Below are 15,814 nucleotides of genomic sequence, written 5' to 3'. Positions count from 1 at the left end.
CAAGAAACTTGACAAAAGTTCGAGTGATTAGAGTCTGCTACCAGCTGCCCTGTTATCGGTTTTGCCCATGCTTGCCATAGTTTTGATATTATATTAAAAAAAAAACACCTGAAATGCGATTGTGACATTGATTATTGCCTAAACCCACAGTAGAAGCTTATCTGATAAAATGAAAGTCACACTTGTGTAATACTGATTTACGAAATTATTTCTGCAACTCATTAGGCCTAGGCTACTATTAATTCCCATTGTTGTTATTATTATTTTATGATCTAAAATAAATCAGCTTTTATTAGGCTACTGATATATTCATCTCATGTGTGCATATTTTAAATAGATTTTAAATAGATGTTAAGGGTAACCCTTTCTAAGAAAAAGAAGAAAAAAAAAATATAGCCTATATAATTACCATTAATACGATTAAGGGTAAACATGAAAAGGGGAAAGGGGAAACCACTGAACAAAACCAGACTGACCTGTTGGTGATTCTGAGAATTAACTGTCTCTGCCTCAAACATTATTTGCCAATTCGTCAAAGCTTCTGTAAATGGCCATGTTACTACACGCCTTTGGCATTCTGGGTGTAAACCGTTGCAATCGATGTCACTCTCAGGCAGAAGTAGCACCTCTTTATAGCAACGAGGGAACAGCCTGAGACTGAGTGCACTTTCAGCATGGAGCTGTTTGTAGTCCTGTTATACGCCGGTTTGGTGAATTTTGCATCGGCTGGAATAGATGGAGAAAAGTGGACATATTCAGGCAAGTGCTCGCTTACTTTTTTCTCTTTTTTTGTGTGACAAATATTCACACCATCAACCTTACGAGTAGTGATGCCCACATAAAATATAAATATTGTCGTACAACTCAACGAATGTTCTTTCTGGGGTAATTAACTATTTTTTACCCCTATTTTTACTATTTTTAACGTTTTCAAAATCTGATAACATAATATAGGCTGTAATGGAAATTTTACATTTAGATGTGTTTTTTACTTTCAGATGTGTGCAACTTGTGTTAATGTTGAACATTTATTTTTACTCATAAGCATTTAAAGAAATATAATCATATAAGCTTGCAGGAACAAAATGTGCTGGGTAGCAAAGAGACTATGAGTACTCAAAGTGACCTATTGTGTACTTCAAGTGTGAAAAGTATGTGCGCAGCTTTGATGAAAATAGAGATAGGCAAAATGTGTGAAATCGAGCAGCAGCTAATAACAGGAAACTTTTGCAGAGGTGATATTGTTCTGTCTAGATAGAATTTATGTTAGACAAGAGATCTTGAACAAAGACGTTTCCTTTTAAGGTAAACCAAGGCGATCTTTTGAGACAGACCAGGATGTGTTAAGAGTATATAAGCTGGGCAAAAAGGAGAAGTCAGGGCCTTCTCTTATCAGACTCTGACTGATGGGTGAACAGCCTTTCTTGCAAGAAATAAAGATCTTTATAACTTTTGAAATTTCCAGCTGTCTTCCAATTATTATTTAAAGTTGTGAAAGTAATTTCCACGACAAGGCTAAGAGCGGTATTTTTTGGAATGCAATCTGTCAAGTAATGCCCCCCTGTCGTAGCATAGGCTACTATGTTTAAATGACTCACTTTTTCATACAGAAGGAGAACTGGATCAGAAGCACTGGGCAGAAAAGTTTCACATGTGCGGCGGCACTAAACAGTCTCCCATTGACATCCAGCGGCGCAAAGTGCGTTACAATCCGCGAATGCTTCAGCTCGAGCTGACAGGGTATGAGGACATGTACGGCAGCTTTCTCATGAAGAACAATGGACATTCTGGTATGAATTCTTGAATTAAAAACACCTCTTTTGAATGGGAGATTTAGGCTACTCTTTTTATTTACTTACTTTTAAATCAGTAGGCTCTATACCACCTGCAACTGTTAGGTGATCTGTTATCTACCTAGGCTACACTTTAAGCTTTGTCGCCATCTCGTGTCAAAAAATACTTAACTTATCTATCTATTTTGTAATAACAGAGCATCTTTGCAGTTTATGTCTGTGTATAATACATGCTTCCCTCTTACTCTATCTAATCTTCACAGGTTAGGTTAGCTTTTCATGAATCCTGTTTGTTTTTGACAGTGGAGATTCATCTGCCACAGACTATGATGATTACCGATGGGTTTCCAGACCACTACACTGCAGTCCAAATGCATCTGCACTGGGGAGGCTGGGACTTGGAGGCCAGTGGATCAGAGCACACAATGGACGGCATCCGCTACATGGCAGAAGTACATCGTTCACTTAGGCCTGACACATTAAATAACATTTGGAGATGTCCTAGTTGTAAATATAGCAGTGGTGTATTTTTAAGGCATTGTTTTCTTTAGTGACTGTTGGGCTGGGGACTTATCCATTCAAGTGCTGCTGGACATGTGCCTGAAATTTTAATATGTTGGGATCTATTTTAGACAAATATGCAGTTATCATTGTTCTACCTGAATTAGAAGTATTATTCCTGGCTGTATTGAACTTGCTCAAGAATATTGAGAAACTTTAGTATAGCAATACGGAAGGGCTTGTTTGTGTAATATACATTTGAACTTCTCATTTCTCAATTTGCATTGCAGTTTCTAACACTTTTCTCTTTGACTTCTTGTGTCACAGCTCCACGTGGTCCACTACAACTCTAAAAAGTACAGTAGCTTCAAAGAGGCCGTAGATAAACCAGATGGTCTTGCAGTTTTAGCCTTTTTTTATGAGGTAAGATTGGCTATATGATTTTTCATCTTGTTGGAAAGTGGAATAATGTTTTTATTTATGTATTTATTCATTTATTTTGGTGCAATGCTGCCATCTAATGGAAATAAGGGAAAGCAAATTATCTGCAAATAACTACAGAAAAAAAAACTAAACTAAAATGTACATTTTTGTCTGTGTGAATCCTCTTTTAAGAGCTGGGCTGTGCACCATATTACCCTACATTGCCTGAAGCACACAGCTTGAGTAAAGTTAGACATCTGCGTTCTCTGAACTAAATGGGTTAATTGATCAGACCGCTGTGTGGTGGCCTACTGCCTGACATTCTGTTCCCACAAGATAGTGTGCAGGTCACAAGCTCCCACTTCCATTAAATGGGGGAGGTCATTGTTTTAGTAACACAACTATTGGCATTCTAGTATTCTGCAATATGTAGTTCAGTTGCATGTCTTTCTCTGCAATCGCTTGGGTAATAGCTGGGCTTTTAATAATGATCAATAGTGTGTTCATGAAACCATTACATGATGTTTTATCTGAATGTTTACACCTGAATGGCTTAAGCAACTGCACATATACATAGTTTAATAGCAATTAACAACATGGCACTAGTTATGTTATTTTATGTAGGCTACTATTTAGTTTTCAACACTATATTCAGTTTCAACTAATTGTAATTTTAAAAAAAATATATAAATATATATTTAATGTTATATTAATATTAAAGTATATTTATATATTTATAAATATAACATATATTTTGATATATTACAAATATGTAAATATACTTAAATATTAATAAAATATATTAAAAAATCTATAATATTATCATTTTACACTATATTTTTACAGTAATGATAACATTTGATATATATATAGACATATATGATCGCCATATATATATATATATATATATATATACATATATACATATATATACATACATATATGATTGCCATGATTTTGCCAAGTAAGACATGTTCCTGGATCATGTTTTGTTGATCCTGGAACAACATTCCTGTCCAAAAACATAGTCCTAATACTATTCCTACCCCTAAACCTACTTATCCCTAAAATCAGAGAGAAATAATAGGTTATTAAGAATGTGTATAAGCCCCTAAGCCTTGTTGCAAGCCTAAACTTGACATTAACTGTAAACCTATCCCTCAAACCTGATTGGTTGATTGGAATGTTGTTACAGGATCAATAAGGATGTTGATCACGTTCAACATTGTGTAATATATATATATATATATATATTTATATATATAAAATCAAATATAGTGTTTTGCATGTAGCGGTATATTTGATATATGGATACTTTGTGTTTAGGATGGGCATTTTGAAAACACGTACTACAGTGATTTTATTGCAAACCTGGCAAACATCAAGTATGCAGGTAATGCAAAACATTTTGGATGAGCATCTAAAAAAAAAAGTATTCTATGTGGCTCATGCGTCTCGTCTATGCACTTTTTTTCTATATATTTTTCTCTTGCTCTTTGCAGGTCAGTCCATGAATATCACTAACTTGAATGTACGCTCCATGCTCCCAGAGAACCTCAGTCACTTTTTCAGATATGTGGGCTCCCTCACCACACCACCGTGCCACGAGAGCATTCTGTGGACAGTATTTGAAACGCCTATCACCCTCTCTCACAATCAGGTGCCTTAAAAAGTTCACATGAAATAGTTTTCGATCTTTTTAGCTGTTTCCTTAACTTTTAATGCGATGACCTTCAGATCAGGAAATTGGAGAGCACATTAATGGACTATGAAAATAAGACCCTGTGGAATGACTACCGTATGGCACAGCCTCTGAATGACAGAGTTGTGGAGTCCTCTTTCCTCCCACGCCTGGGCAAAGGAGGTTAGGGCAGAGCTTCATCCTTTCCAGCAGTTAGGAAAAAACTCTTTGTTAGGTCTGCAGTGCCTGAGTATGTTCTCTCTCTCTTCTTTGGTTTCTTGCAGGATTTTGCCGTCAAGAGGAGATTGAGTCTAAGCTTAAAAGGATTGAGAGCCTTATTGTGTCACTGGACAAAAAAACGGTTCCAGGTATAACTTTTCATGAGAAATGTCAAGATTACAGGTAATCTTAAAGGGATAGTCCACCAAAAAATTAAAATAAATCTTCATGTCTTTCAAAACTAATATGACATTCTTTCTTCAGTGAAACAAAAAAGGAGTGATTTGTTGCAGAATGTACAAGCTGCTCTTTTACATACAATGAAAGTGAATGGTGACCAAAGCTGTCAAGCAGCGAATAACGTGTGACTGTTCATCACACAAATCTACCATATGGCTATAAAAGCGGTGTTATTTTAGTATTATTTATATACTATTATAGTGTTTTTATCCATATTTTGAATTAGCTTTTATTTTTATATTTTCCGTTTTTCAGATTACTAAATTTTTAGTAATTTTGTTAAGTGCTGTTGTCATTTTTATTGTTATTTAAATATATATATATATATATATTTCTATTTCAGTTTTAGATTTAATAATCATAGTATCATAGTTGGTTCAGGTAGTTGAAGGGGCAACATTTTAATTTGAGGTTTTTAGGTTTACGTTTTTCAAATAAACAATTTTTAAATCGTTTTTATAGTTTTAATAAATAATGACACTTTTCATAATACTTGGAATATAGAGTATGAGTCGTGGACTACTTTTATGATGCTTTTATATTTCATCCTTTTTGGATCCTTGACAGCTCCTGATCACGTCCACTTTCATTGCATGAAACATTCAGATATTCTGCAAAAACCTGTTTCATGGAAGATCGAAAGTCATACAGGTTTGCAATGACACAAGAGTGAGTAAATAATGACAGAATTTTCATTTTTTGGGGAACTCTCCCTTTAAATGTGATGTGTGTGGTTCTCAATATACATTAATCATCTGTTTCTGAGTTAAAATGAGCTTTGTCATTGATATTTGGTGTATCCTTTTCAAGGACCTTCGACTACACGTACAGGTGAGTATTTTTCGTAATGGGTGCAACTGTAGTTTTAGAACCAGTAGATATTCAATTATACCATGACAACAAATGTAACCAAGTGAGATTTCAAATTGATCAACTTGCGAAGTTACGTTACCTTTTCTTCTCAAGGCCAGCAACCTCTATCACCACTGGTCCTGTACTTCCCAACAAAGAATATGGAGAGCTACGCCATGGTGAACTTATCCCATCCCATGAACCTCCAATCCTTCACAGCCTGCATGAACGTCCGTATACCACCCATAAAAGACCTCACTGTGCTGTCTTACTCCACTTCATATGACAATGAGCTCATGATCACTTTGGGCTCTGAAGTGGGACTCTGGATCGGAGATGAGTTTGTTAATTTACCATTTGCACGTCAATCCCATGACTGGACAAACTACTGCTTTACCTGGGCGTCACATAACGGAGGGGCTGAACTGTGGGTGAACGGACTGGTTGGGGAAGAACGCTACATTCGGAGAGGGTACACCATTGCAGCTGGAGGAACCCTCATTCTGGGAAAGGACCAGGATGGCTATTTGGGGATCTCAGATACCGATGCTTTTGTTGGCTACATGACCGATGTAAATGTATGGGATTATGTGCTGACTGCGGCAGACATTGGTGAGCAAATGTTGTGTGATAATGGCAAGGTGAAAGGGAATGTCCTGAGCTGGGGAATCACTCAGCTCAGTCTGTATGGAGGCGTTCAGCTGCAGGCTGAGCAGGTTTGCCACTGAGTGAGAGAAAGAAAGAAAAAGAGCGCCACAGGCTCAGAACTTTTTAAAACGAATGTCAATATCAGCACTATTAGCTCTGCCATCTTGAACTGTATACTCTCTCCCAGGGGAATAACGGCAATTTAAAGGGACAGTTCACCCAAAAATGACAATTCTGTCTCACCCTAAAGTTGTTCCAAACCTGTATGAATTTCTTCTGCTGAACACAAAAGAAGATATTTTGAAGAATATGGGTAATCATTCGTAAACCCATCAACTCTTTTGTTTTCGGGCCCATCAACTCTTTTGTTACTGACATTCTTCAAAATATCTTATTTTGTGTTCAGCAGAAGAAAGAAATTCATACAGGTTTGAAACAACTTTAGGGTGAGACAGAATTTTCATTTTTGGGTGAACTGTCCCTTTAAAGCTGAAAGATATATTCTATTCTATTCGCTATATTCTATTCAGTATTTTAGATAAAAGCATTTCAATGTATTTTTACGCAATTGAATAATGTGAATCATATCTGAAGAATTTCAATGAACAACATTTGCATTCTTAACATTGTGCTTTATAAAAACAGAATGTTTTATACACAATAAATGGTCAAATGAAATCTATATGTCTGAATCTATTTCAAAATATGTTCAAATTTATTCAAAATATCTCCATATTTATACAAAATGCACTTACAATAACTTTTAATATCAACGAAGAGCATGTTTCTAATTTCTGAAATAAAATTAGGAAAAAAATCTTAATATAAAATATGTTTTTATTATATTCCTTAGAAAAGGAAAAAAAGCAGTGAAGTCATATGATGCAATGAACGTGCAGAAACATACAGAGGGGGGGAAAACACATAAAACTGATGATTATATTATAGAGGATCCCTGCAGACCCTCAAGGTTTGTATAAAAGATCAGATCATTTGTCCTTTATGACATGCAAGATTAGTTCAGACTGTAAAAAATGCAAGACTTTTTACCATAAATGTAAAAATATTTGTTATATAGTACTTTTTGTCTACTTCATGGTTACATCACATTATTCCATTTAAACTTTTATTGAAATTGGTATAAATGTTTTACAAAAATATGAAAAAACTATTTGAATACAAAGAGTACATTTCTAAGAATTTTAACCCTGATTTTTAATAAAAGATACATTTCTTTCTTGATCATTCTTATTTGTCATTAACACAAATACAGAGTGCAATGAAAAGGCACAATATTAGTGCTTCAATACAGAACCTGTTTTTGAGTTAAAAAATCCAGGCATGAGACACTGAAAAGTAAAAGTGTGTCAAAACAATTTCAAAGCATTGCAGACGAACGCAAGAGCGTGTCCTGTGTGATTGACCCCCTACCCATTCAGAAAAATGAGCTTTTAATTTCCTGTCCGCTGCTTTCCCCTTCCGTCTCTTTGATCTCAGAGTCTTCCCCCTCCAACACAATTCCCACCTTGTTTCTCTTAGCAAAAAGCTGGCTGGTCTCCAGAAAGGTCTTGTTTTTGGTCTCTGGAATGACTATCCAGATGTAGATAAGTGTGGCGAGACAGATGCAAGCAAAAATGATGAAGCTGTACGCACCCAGGCCTTTCTGTAGACGCAAATAAGGAATACATTTTTTTGTTGTTATTTGATGATCCACAAGTTTCATAATGGTAATTTAGGATTTGATTAATAAGTTAACAACTTGGTGCAATACTGTGAATGTTTGTTAGTGTTGCATTTGACCTCTGACCTCTAGAAAAGGGAAGATCAGGCCGACAGTGAAGTTTGAGAGCCAGTGAACCGAGCCGCCCACCATAAAGGCTGCTGGTCTAGAAGACTGCCGGAACATCTCTGTGGTGATTACAGTAGGAATAGGACCTGCGAAGGGATGCAGCAAAAGCTGTCAAAACTAGACGGTCTATCGTCAAACACTTCATCTTTCTAAAGGCAGCGAGAAAAGAGATTGCTTGAAGCACTTTGCTGCGTTTACAATCTGTTTTACAGCCACTTTAAAGCACTTCTCTTACATTCACTCCAGGGTTTTAATGTAAAATCCAAGAAACTGCAGCATAAATATATTGCCATTCCCCACCAAGGAATACAATAAAATGAAAGGGAGGGAGTGAATTTATTGAGATGCAGCGAGTCCCCCGTGCATCTGCAATATGCCCCGACGAGATTGGCGTGAACTCACTTGGGCCAATAGCATGTCCGATGACGTAAACAATGACACAAACGATGCTGATATAGGGTATCCAGTCCATAGTTTTCTGTGGGTGGAATGTGCAGCAGTTATTCAACCACATTTATAGCCTTGCATTTCACATAGACCCAAGAGGCAAATTTGTCAGGCCAGCACATTCATGGCTCTAAAATTAAAATCTCTGTTGGGACTGAGCTTTTACAGCCATCTGTCTATAAACAAGAATTTATTACAATCATAATAGGCCACATAAGGAAACTCACTAATTCAGTTAAAGGGAATTTGATTGGTCATAATAATGAGCCTATCTGAACCCTTTTCACTTGTATTAGGGGTGGACTGAAATTAAAATTCTGATCGATACAGATAATATGCAATGGACAATATCCAATAAAAGACATACATTAAAATATTACTATTAAATTATTTAGACAATACTGTTTTAAGATTAAATATATTTTAATATTAAAATATTATGTCTAAATGATATTAAAATATTTAACTAAACAATAACGTTTTAGTTTTATTTATATATTAATATTAAAATATTATGTCTAAGTAATGTCATAATACTATTAAAATATTACTTGGACGTTATTTAGACAATTACATTTTAATTTTATTTATATTTGAATATTAAAATATGTCAAAATAATGTCAGTAATTTAAAAATATTACTGACATTATTTAGACAATGATATTTTAAATGTACTTATAATTTAATATTAAAATATTATGTCTAAATAATGTCATAACAATATTAAAATATTACTCTGACATTATTTAGGCAATAATATTTGAATTTTAATAATATTTTAATGTGTCAAAATATACTATCATTTTGTCTAAATAAAAAAAACCAAAATCTTAAAAATTTTAAACACAGCACAACATTACAATGTACAGTATGAATAATCTAAATTCATTTTGATATTTGCTAAAAATTACATTTAGAGCATTATTATATTATTAACTTTAATCTTTAATCTAAATGTAAAATCAGGGCAGGGCAAACACAGAGCACGCAGTCATGCACAATTAAATATACAATACTGGCATATATATATATATATATATATATATATATATATATATATATGTATGTATATATCCAATTTAGTTTCTAAAAATGCCTAATATTGGCCGATAAATCATGCATACCTAGTGTGTATTGGAGTAAGTACAGCATTGTTATACCTGGAAGTAGAGCGCTATGGTCAGCACAACACAGGCTGCACAGCAGATGCCAAAGCCGATCAGTAACAACAACCTTCTGCCAGATTTCTCCACTATGAACACCTACAGAAAATCACATATTTTTACACGTTTCTTTTTTATGTAAATGAGGGGTATCAAATTATGAAGAGCACCAAAAGTGGCTTACAGCTGCTATTGTCATGAAGACATTAACAGCTCCTGTTCCGAGTGTCACATACTGAACTTGATCTTCCCTCACTCCTGCTGAGCTATAGATGCTGTCAGCATAGTAATAAATCTGAAGATGGGGTTAAAGTTAGGAACATATTTGAAATATATGCTTAAAAATGATTATCTGTGTGCTGTTTCAAAGCGGTGCTTACGGCATTAACTCCTGACAGTTGTTGACCCATGTTCATGAAGATTACAGACAGCAGCTGCCAGCGCAGTGAGCGGAAGGTGAAGAGGTTGAGCAGAGAGAGTCGACCTTCTGCTCGCTCTGACTGATCCTCAACATGCATCTCACACAGCTCCTCATCCACATCCTCCCAGCCCCGCAGCCGCTGCAGGTCTAAAACACAGCGCAACATAGTGTTCGTTTAAGCAGTATCACACGAGCAATAACACAATATGTGAATATCGAATATCAACACTGCTCAGACCAACAGCACGGTCGCTAGTGAGATATTGCTTTTACTACAGTTCAGCGAACAAGAGGTTAATATTGAGTAACAATTTTGTCGGTTACGTCGTCTATTTTTGCTCTGACAACAAAATCCAAAATCTAAACTAAGCTGAAGCAGAATGAGCCATTGCATCTCTGAGTTACATTATTGGTGTTGCGTCCTTATTGAATCAGTGTTTTTGAATGTATAGGTTAAATAAATGTGAATGATAATAATGCATTCATAAAGAGAGTCACTTGCTTAATTCATAAAGAATCAGTGTTTTTGAATGAATCGGTTGGATAAATGTGAATGATTCAATGACGTTCTCCTAAAGACAGCCACTTGATTTGTTCCTGAATGAATTAGTGTTTTTAAAAAGAATCGATTGAATGAATGTGAATGATTCAATGGCACACTCAAGACAGTCTGTGTATAAAGCATATTCTAACATTACCAAAACACTAAAACTCAGAATAGTGTGGGATGACATTGATGTAGCCGTTTACATCAATCGAATAATATTTAAAAAATAATGACAAAAACAAATGATTAGAAAGTGTTTGCCTGTATTCACACTATATATATATATATATATATATATATATATATATATATATATATATATTAGGGCTGTCAAACGATTAATCGTGATTAATCACATCCAAAATAAAAGTTTGTTTTTACATAATATATGTGTGTGTATGGTGTATAATTATTTTCTATATATAAATACACACACATGCATGTATATATTTAAGAAATATTTGCATGTATATACTGTGTATATATATTTATATTATATATAAATATTTTATATATAAATAACACATTTTTCTTAAATATATATGCATGTGTGTGTATTTATATATAGAAAATAATTATATTCCATACACACACATATATTATGTAAAAACAAACTTTTATTTTGGATGCGATTAATCGCGATTAATCTTTTGACAGCCCTAATATATATATATAAATTATTTTTGTCCTTTTTTCCCCCTATATATATATATATATATATATATAGGGGGAAAAAAGGACAAAAATAATTTTTTCAGGGTACACAAGACCTTGAGGTGTAACAAGGAACAAACAAGTTGAGTGTCCAAATGTTGTAACGTAAAAAATAAACTTGATAAAGCCAGCCCTACTCCATCATAAAACCTCTGCAATCTTGATGAGTTCATCGTTGGTGCACATCCCGCTGTGAAACGGACATTTTCTTTGTGTGCTCTGACATGGGAGACCAAAATAACTCCTTCTGTACCTTTCTTGGCAGTTTTTTCATCCCCCTTCTGTATGAGCATGTAGCGTGGACTCTCGGGAAAGAAAGGCAGAAGCAGCAGCTGAATGGCAGCTGGAATCCCTGTGAGACCCAACATGATGGGCCAGCCTAAAGAGAGAACATTACACATCACCATGAGCAGCAGGGGCATGCTTTTTCCAACTGCACTCAGAAACAGCACAGCAATAGTGGCAATTTTTGCACTGTATAGTCCGAAGAAAAAAAAAAAAATCAGCAAACATCCCATGCACACTGCATTACCTTCTTTATTTCCTAGGATATTGCGAATGCCGAACACTTGGGCGACAAGGATGCCAACGGTGATGAAAAGCTGTGACACTATCCCAACGGCCCCCCTGTAATTCTTGGGAGCGATCTCTCCCAAATACATAGGCACCACATTGGAGGACAGGCCTGGAGAACACGGTCACACACTGTCATGCTAACACATACAGTATAGCTGATCCATACTGACAGGTGGAATATTCTTCTGACCTGCACAAATGCCCACTAAAAAGCGTGCAACGATGATGATCTCAAATGACCCCGCCACTTCACTCACACCCATCATTATAGCAGGAACAATAGAGAAGATGTTGTTGATCAGGAGTGTGCCTTTTCTGTAAGCAAATGACCTCAGTTAGGGTGAATGATGATTGGGATTCAATGCAGTTTATTGGAAAAAAACAACTCATTTCTTTTTACAACCTCAATTACCTTCCGAATTTGTTCACCAATGGGCCTACCATGAGAGATCCGAAAAACCCACCCAGTGGGAACATGGACACAGTGACAGACCACAGGAGGGTCAGGAGACTGTCTAACATTGGACCATAACGATTCTCATATATTTGGGCGTAGAAAAGCTGCATCGCCTTTTATCAGAATATCAGAGTAAAGTTCAGCAGAGGTGAATGTTTAAATATGCAATAACTGTAATATAATATAATATAATATAATATAATATAATATAATATAATATAATATAATATAATATAATATAATGTCAGTACCGGGGCAGGTGAGTTGATCACAGCCACATTGTATCCATACTGAAAAGATGAACCAAACCCGGCAATCAAAGAAGCTGCAGCCAGGATCAGTGTCACCCTCTGCAAATTTGCATGAAGTTCAAAAATATGTAAATGCTACCAAAATTCTAGTTTAAACATTCATTTTAAGTCATGGAAGCTGCTGCAGCATATTGGAAGACAAACAATTCAATTAATTGTTGTCTGTCTGTTAGCTATTCAAAATGGGAGTATCGTAACGTAAAACAAGTGCTTTAATTTTATTTGTTGAAGAAATATAATATTTAGTAAAAAAGTACTCACCCCCTTCCTCTCATGTTTCTCCATGTTCATCTCTTCCTTCATGCTTTAAATCTACAGTATGTTTAGAAAGAACACCAGCGAAAAGAAATCACTGCTGTTTGTGTCTATTGTACTTTGGACATTGGAGCCAACCCTGAAAACCAAGGTGAAAGTTGTTTAGTATTAAAACAACAGATATAAAGAGATAAAAGTAAACTGGCTATATTCCTATCAGCACCTGTAAAGGAAACCGCATGACATTAATTATGTAATTTATTGGAGTGCTAGTACTGTTCATGTATAATGTAAATAAAACTTTTATTTAAAATTTAAAATTATAGGATATTTGAGGGTAGTTTGTCTGCTTTCTTTAGAATTTAGAAGACTAAAAAAGAAAACCATATAATATCTTTGTAGAACATTTGCACCCCTTATAGGTGAAAACTGTTTATGCAAGTGTACATGACAAGCAGTTTTTGCCTTTACTCAAAATATGTAACTCATACTTTCCCATGCCATGTAAAATAAAAACAGGTAAATTATAATTTTTATATTTAACATGAATTATGATAGATTCTCATAAATAAAGATGAAAATCCTTTGAAGATTAATCCGAAACGAATGTGTTTTCAGGTCTCACTGCTGGTTGTCCTCCAAAAGACCCCCATACTCGATTCAGGACTTCATGCACAACCTGCAAATTAGCATATTTTAATTAAGACCCTATTTATAATTACGATCTCTGGTTTACACCTGAGTTAAGAAAATAATGGTAAATCTCTGTGCTTAAAAATGAATACCTTCACTTATCAGAACAAATTCTGAAGTTAGTAATTGAATAATTACTCAATGTCAGGTGCTAAAGAAAAAAACATTATAGTCAGGAATAAAAGGATTTCCATAACACTTCGAAAAGGAATATTCATATATAATTCGGCTGAGTTGATCAAATAAGTTGGGGGAAAAATGCAGAATTCTATGTGCCAAATGAATGTGGTATTTTTGCTCAAAATTTTTTATCAGTATAACAGGGTCTTAAACCGATTAAAGTCTGAAGAAGTCCAATCTCTAAATGTCCTTCCCAGCAAAGGACAATCATAACTTGCACTATTTCAGGAGACAATATCTTCTATTGCTATGCAATTAAATAGACAATGTGCAATTCAGGAATATTTATTGAACATTTCTAGGTTGGTAGCAATAGTATAAAATTATAAATCCTAAATACAGACGGTGAAATAGATTAAATAGACTGACAAAGTTAAATAAAAGACTATCAAGACAGTTTTGCCCAATATACAGTGTAAAATTGAAAATGCAACACTAACATTTCCCTTCTAGGTAGTAGGCCTTTTTTATTTTATTTTTTTTATTGCACTGAATGCATATGCACAGCATATTTAGGCTATTTATATCATTATTTTACATGAATACACAATTTAAATCAAAACAAACATCTAAAACATGACATTTCAGTTTAAATTATTTTGTTTTGTTTTATTATCGTCTCCAAACAGCACAGAATCAGTGATAAACTTACTTTGGCACCAGTGTTGGGGAAGATACTTTAAAAATGCAGCTTTCCAAGCTAACAAGCTAACTACAAGGCTAGCTCCCTTTAATTATTAGATTTAAAAATAATAATAATTTAAATATGCTGTTCCCTTGTTTCTCAACAACCATCTTTCCTCAGATATTATCTATTATAAAAATGGGTGATGTATCTGGACATGGTTTATTATTTTGTGACGTATTACTACCCCTACAGGAATGAAACTTTAGCCTGTCAGGTGGTGGGTGACTGTCTAGCACGTGTTGTTTTGAAAAAAAAAACATACCAATTTTTTTTTTTAATAACATCTTGTTCCGGAGCACTATCGGCTTCTATAAGTTAGTTGTTATGTATGCTGAAAAAAAAATAATGCAGTTTACCAAGCAAGCAAGCACTTTCGTGTTTTTACCTGTATGGAGTTTTTCACAAGCTGTTGATCTGAAAGAATTTCTTAATTATTTTTAGTGGATTTTAGCTAAATATTCCACTTTATCCAGCGCTATTTTTGTTCTATAACTATGCCTTATAAAGTAAGTAAGCCTACAAACGATTCAGTGCTTGAGATCGAACCGATTTGGATCGTTGTGCTTTTGACGAATTCTGGAAAAACAAAACAAAAAACGACTCAAATGAGCGAACCATTTGTCCAATCTGCCATCGCGTGTTCCTCTGCGGTCTGAGGGGGTTTCTGGGTCCTGGAGGTGTTCTGACAAGCATAGATGATTTTAAAATAAATTCTTTACCAAATTTTTCGAAATAGCGTCGCTATTAGCCTACTCCCTGTTTGGCACTTATCTTAAATGATCTAAGCACATGTTCAAGGGACATGATCCAGACACATGATAGAGGGACATGATTACTCAGGGGACACGAGCAAGAGACATGATCCCATAGACAGTATAAGCATGATCCAGGGTATTTCCTGATGGGCTGCCAGATTGATAATAAACAATATAAAACAATTAGCTACTTGGAAATTAGATAAAGGCAAATTTCAAATGAATAATTTAAGTCAAGTCATTTACTACTGACGCCAATTGTGCAGTTGATGTGATTTCACTGTAAAACGCAGGTCACAGTAAATAATTAAAGTTTTTGTTAAACAGTTGCAGCTTTCATTAACTTGACTTCTTCACCTCCTGGCTGCAACTCCTAAGACTACATTTGAAAAACATCAAA

At 34.8% G+C, this 15,814-nt stretch overlaps 2 protein-coding genes across 4 annotated transcripts; one reads left to right on the top strand and one right to left on the bottom strand.

Annotated features, from left to right (window-relative positions):
- Positions 1-638: 638 nt before the first annotated feature.
- Positions 639-6,460, top strand: ca6 (carbonic anhydrase VI; the record flags this gene model as incomplete). 2 transcript variants are annotated; one of them, XM_079848808.1, is made up of 10 exons in its annotated part: positions 675-759; positions 1,611-1,790; positions 2,097-2,245; positions 2,622-2,717; positions 4,044-4,110; positions 4,220-4,377; positions 4,455-4,581; positions 4,683-4,766; positions 5,668-5,688; positions 5,824-6,460. In XM_079848808.1, the coding sequence occupies 10 exons, from the start codon at positions 675-677 to the stop codon at positions 6,435-6,437; spliced, it is 1,581 nt and encodes a 526-aa protein (XP_079704934.1). In that variant the 3' UTR covers positions 6,438-6,460. The 2 variants fall into 2 exon arrangements, with proteins under 2 accessions (XP_079704935.1, XP_079704934.1); XM_079848809.1 differs by lacking the exon at positions 5,668-5,688 and having other exon boundaries at positions 639-759.
- Positions 6,461-6,971: 511 nt separating this feature from the next.
- Positions 6,972-15,442, bottom strand: slc2a5 (solute carrier family 2 member 5). Of its 2 annotated transcripts, none has more exons than XM_079848811.1 (13): positions 15,275-15,442; positions 13,105-13,237; positions 12,784-12,882; positions 12,488-12,645; positions 12,266-12,390; positions 12,032-12,184; positions 11,753-11,878; positions 10,198-10,385; positions 10,002-10,112; positions 9,815-9,916; positions 8,609-8,684; positions 8,165-8,292; positions 6,972-8,020 (listed from the first exon to the last, which is right to left on the bottom strand). In XM_079848811.1, the coding sequence occupies exons 2-13, from the start codon at positions 13,144-13,146 to the stop codon at positions 7,793-7,795; spliced, it is 1,536 nt and encodes a 511-aa protein (XP_079704937.1). In that variant the 5' UTR covers positions 13,147-13,237; positions 15,275-15,442; the 3' UTR covers positions 6,972-7,792. The 2 variants fall into 2 exon arrangements, with proteins under 2 accessions (XP_079704937.1, XP_079704936.1); XM_079848810.1 differs by having other exon boundaries at positions 15,045-15,313.
- Between the last annotated feature and the right edge of the window lie 372 nt (positions 15,443-15,814).

The sequence above is a fragment of the Squalius cephalus genome (assembly GCF_949319135.1).
Source record: "Squalius cephalus genome assembly, chromosome: 18".
Classification (NCBI taxonomy): Eukaryota; Metazoa; Chordata; class Actinopteri; order Cypriniformes; family Leuciscidae; genus Squalius; species Squalius cephalus.
Note: the sequence above shows the minus strand (reverse complement) of the source record. Positions and strands in the feature narration are given on the sequence as shown.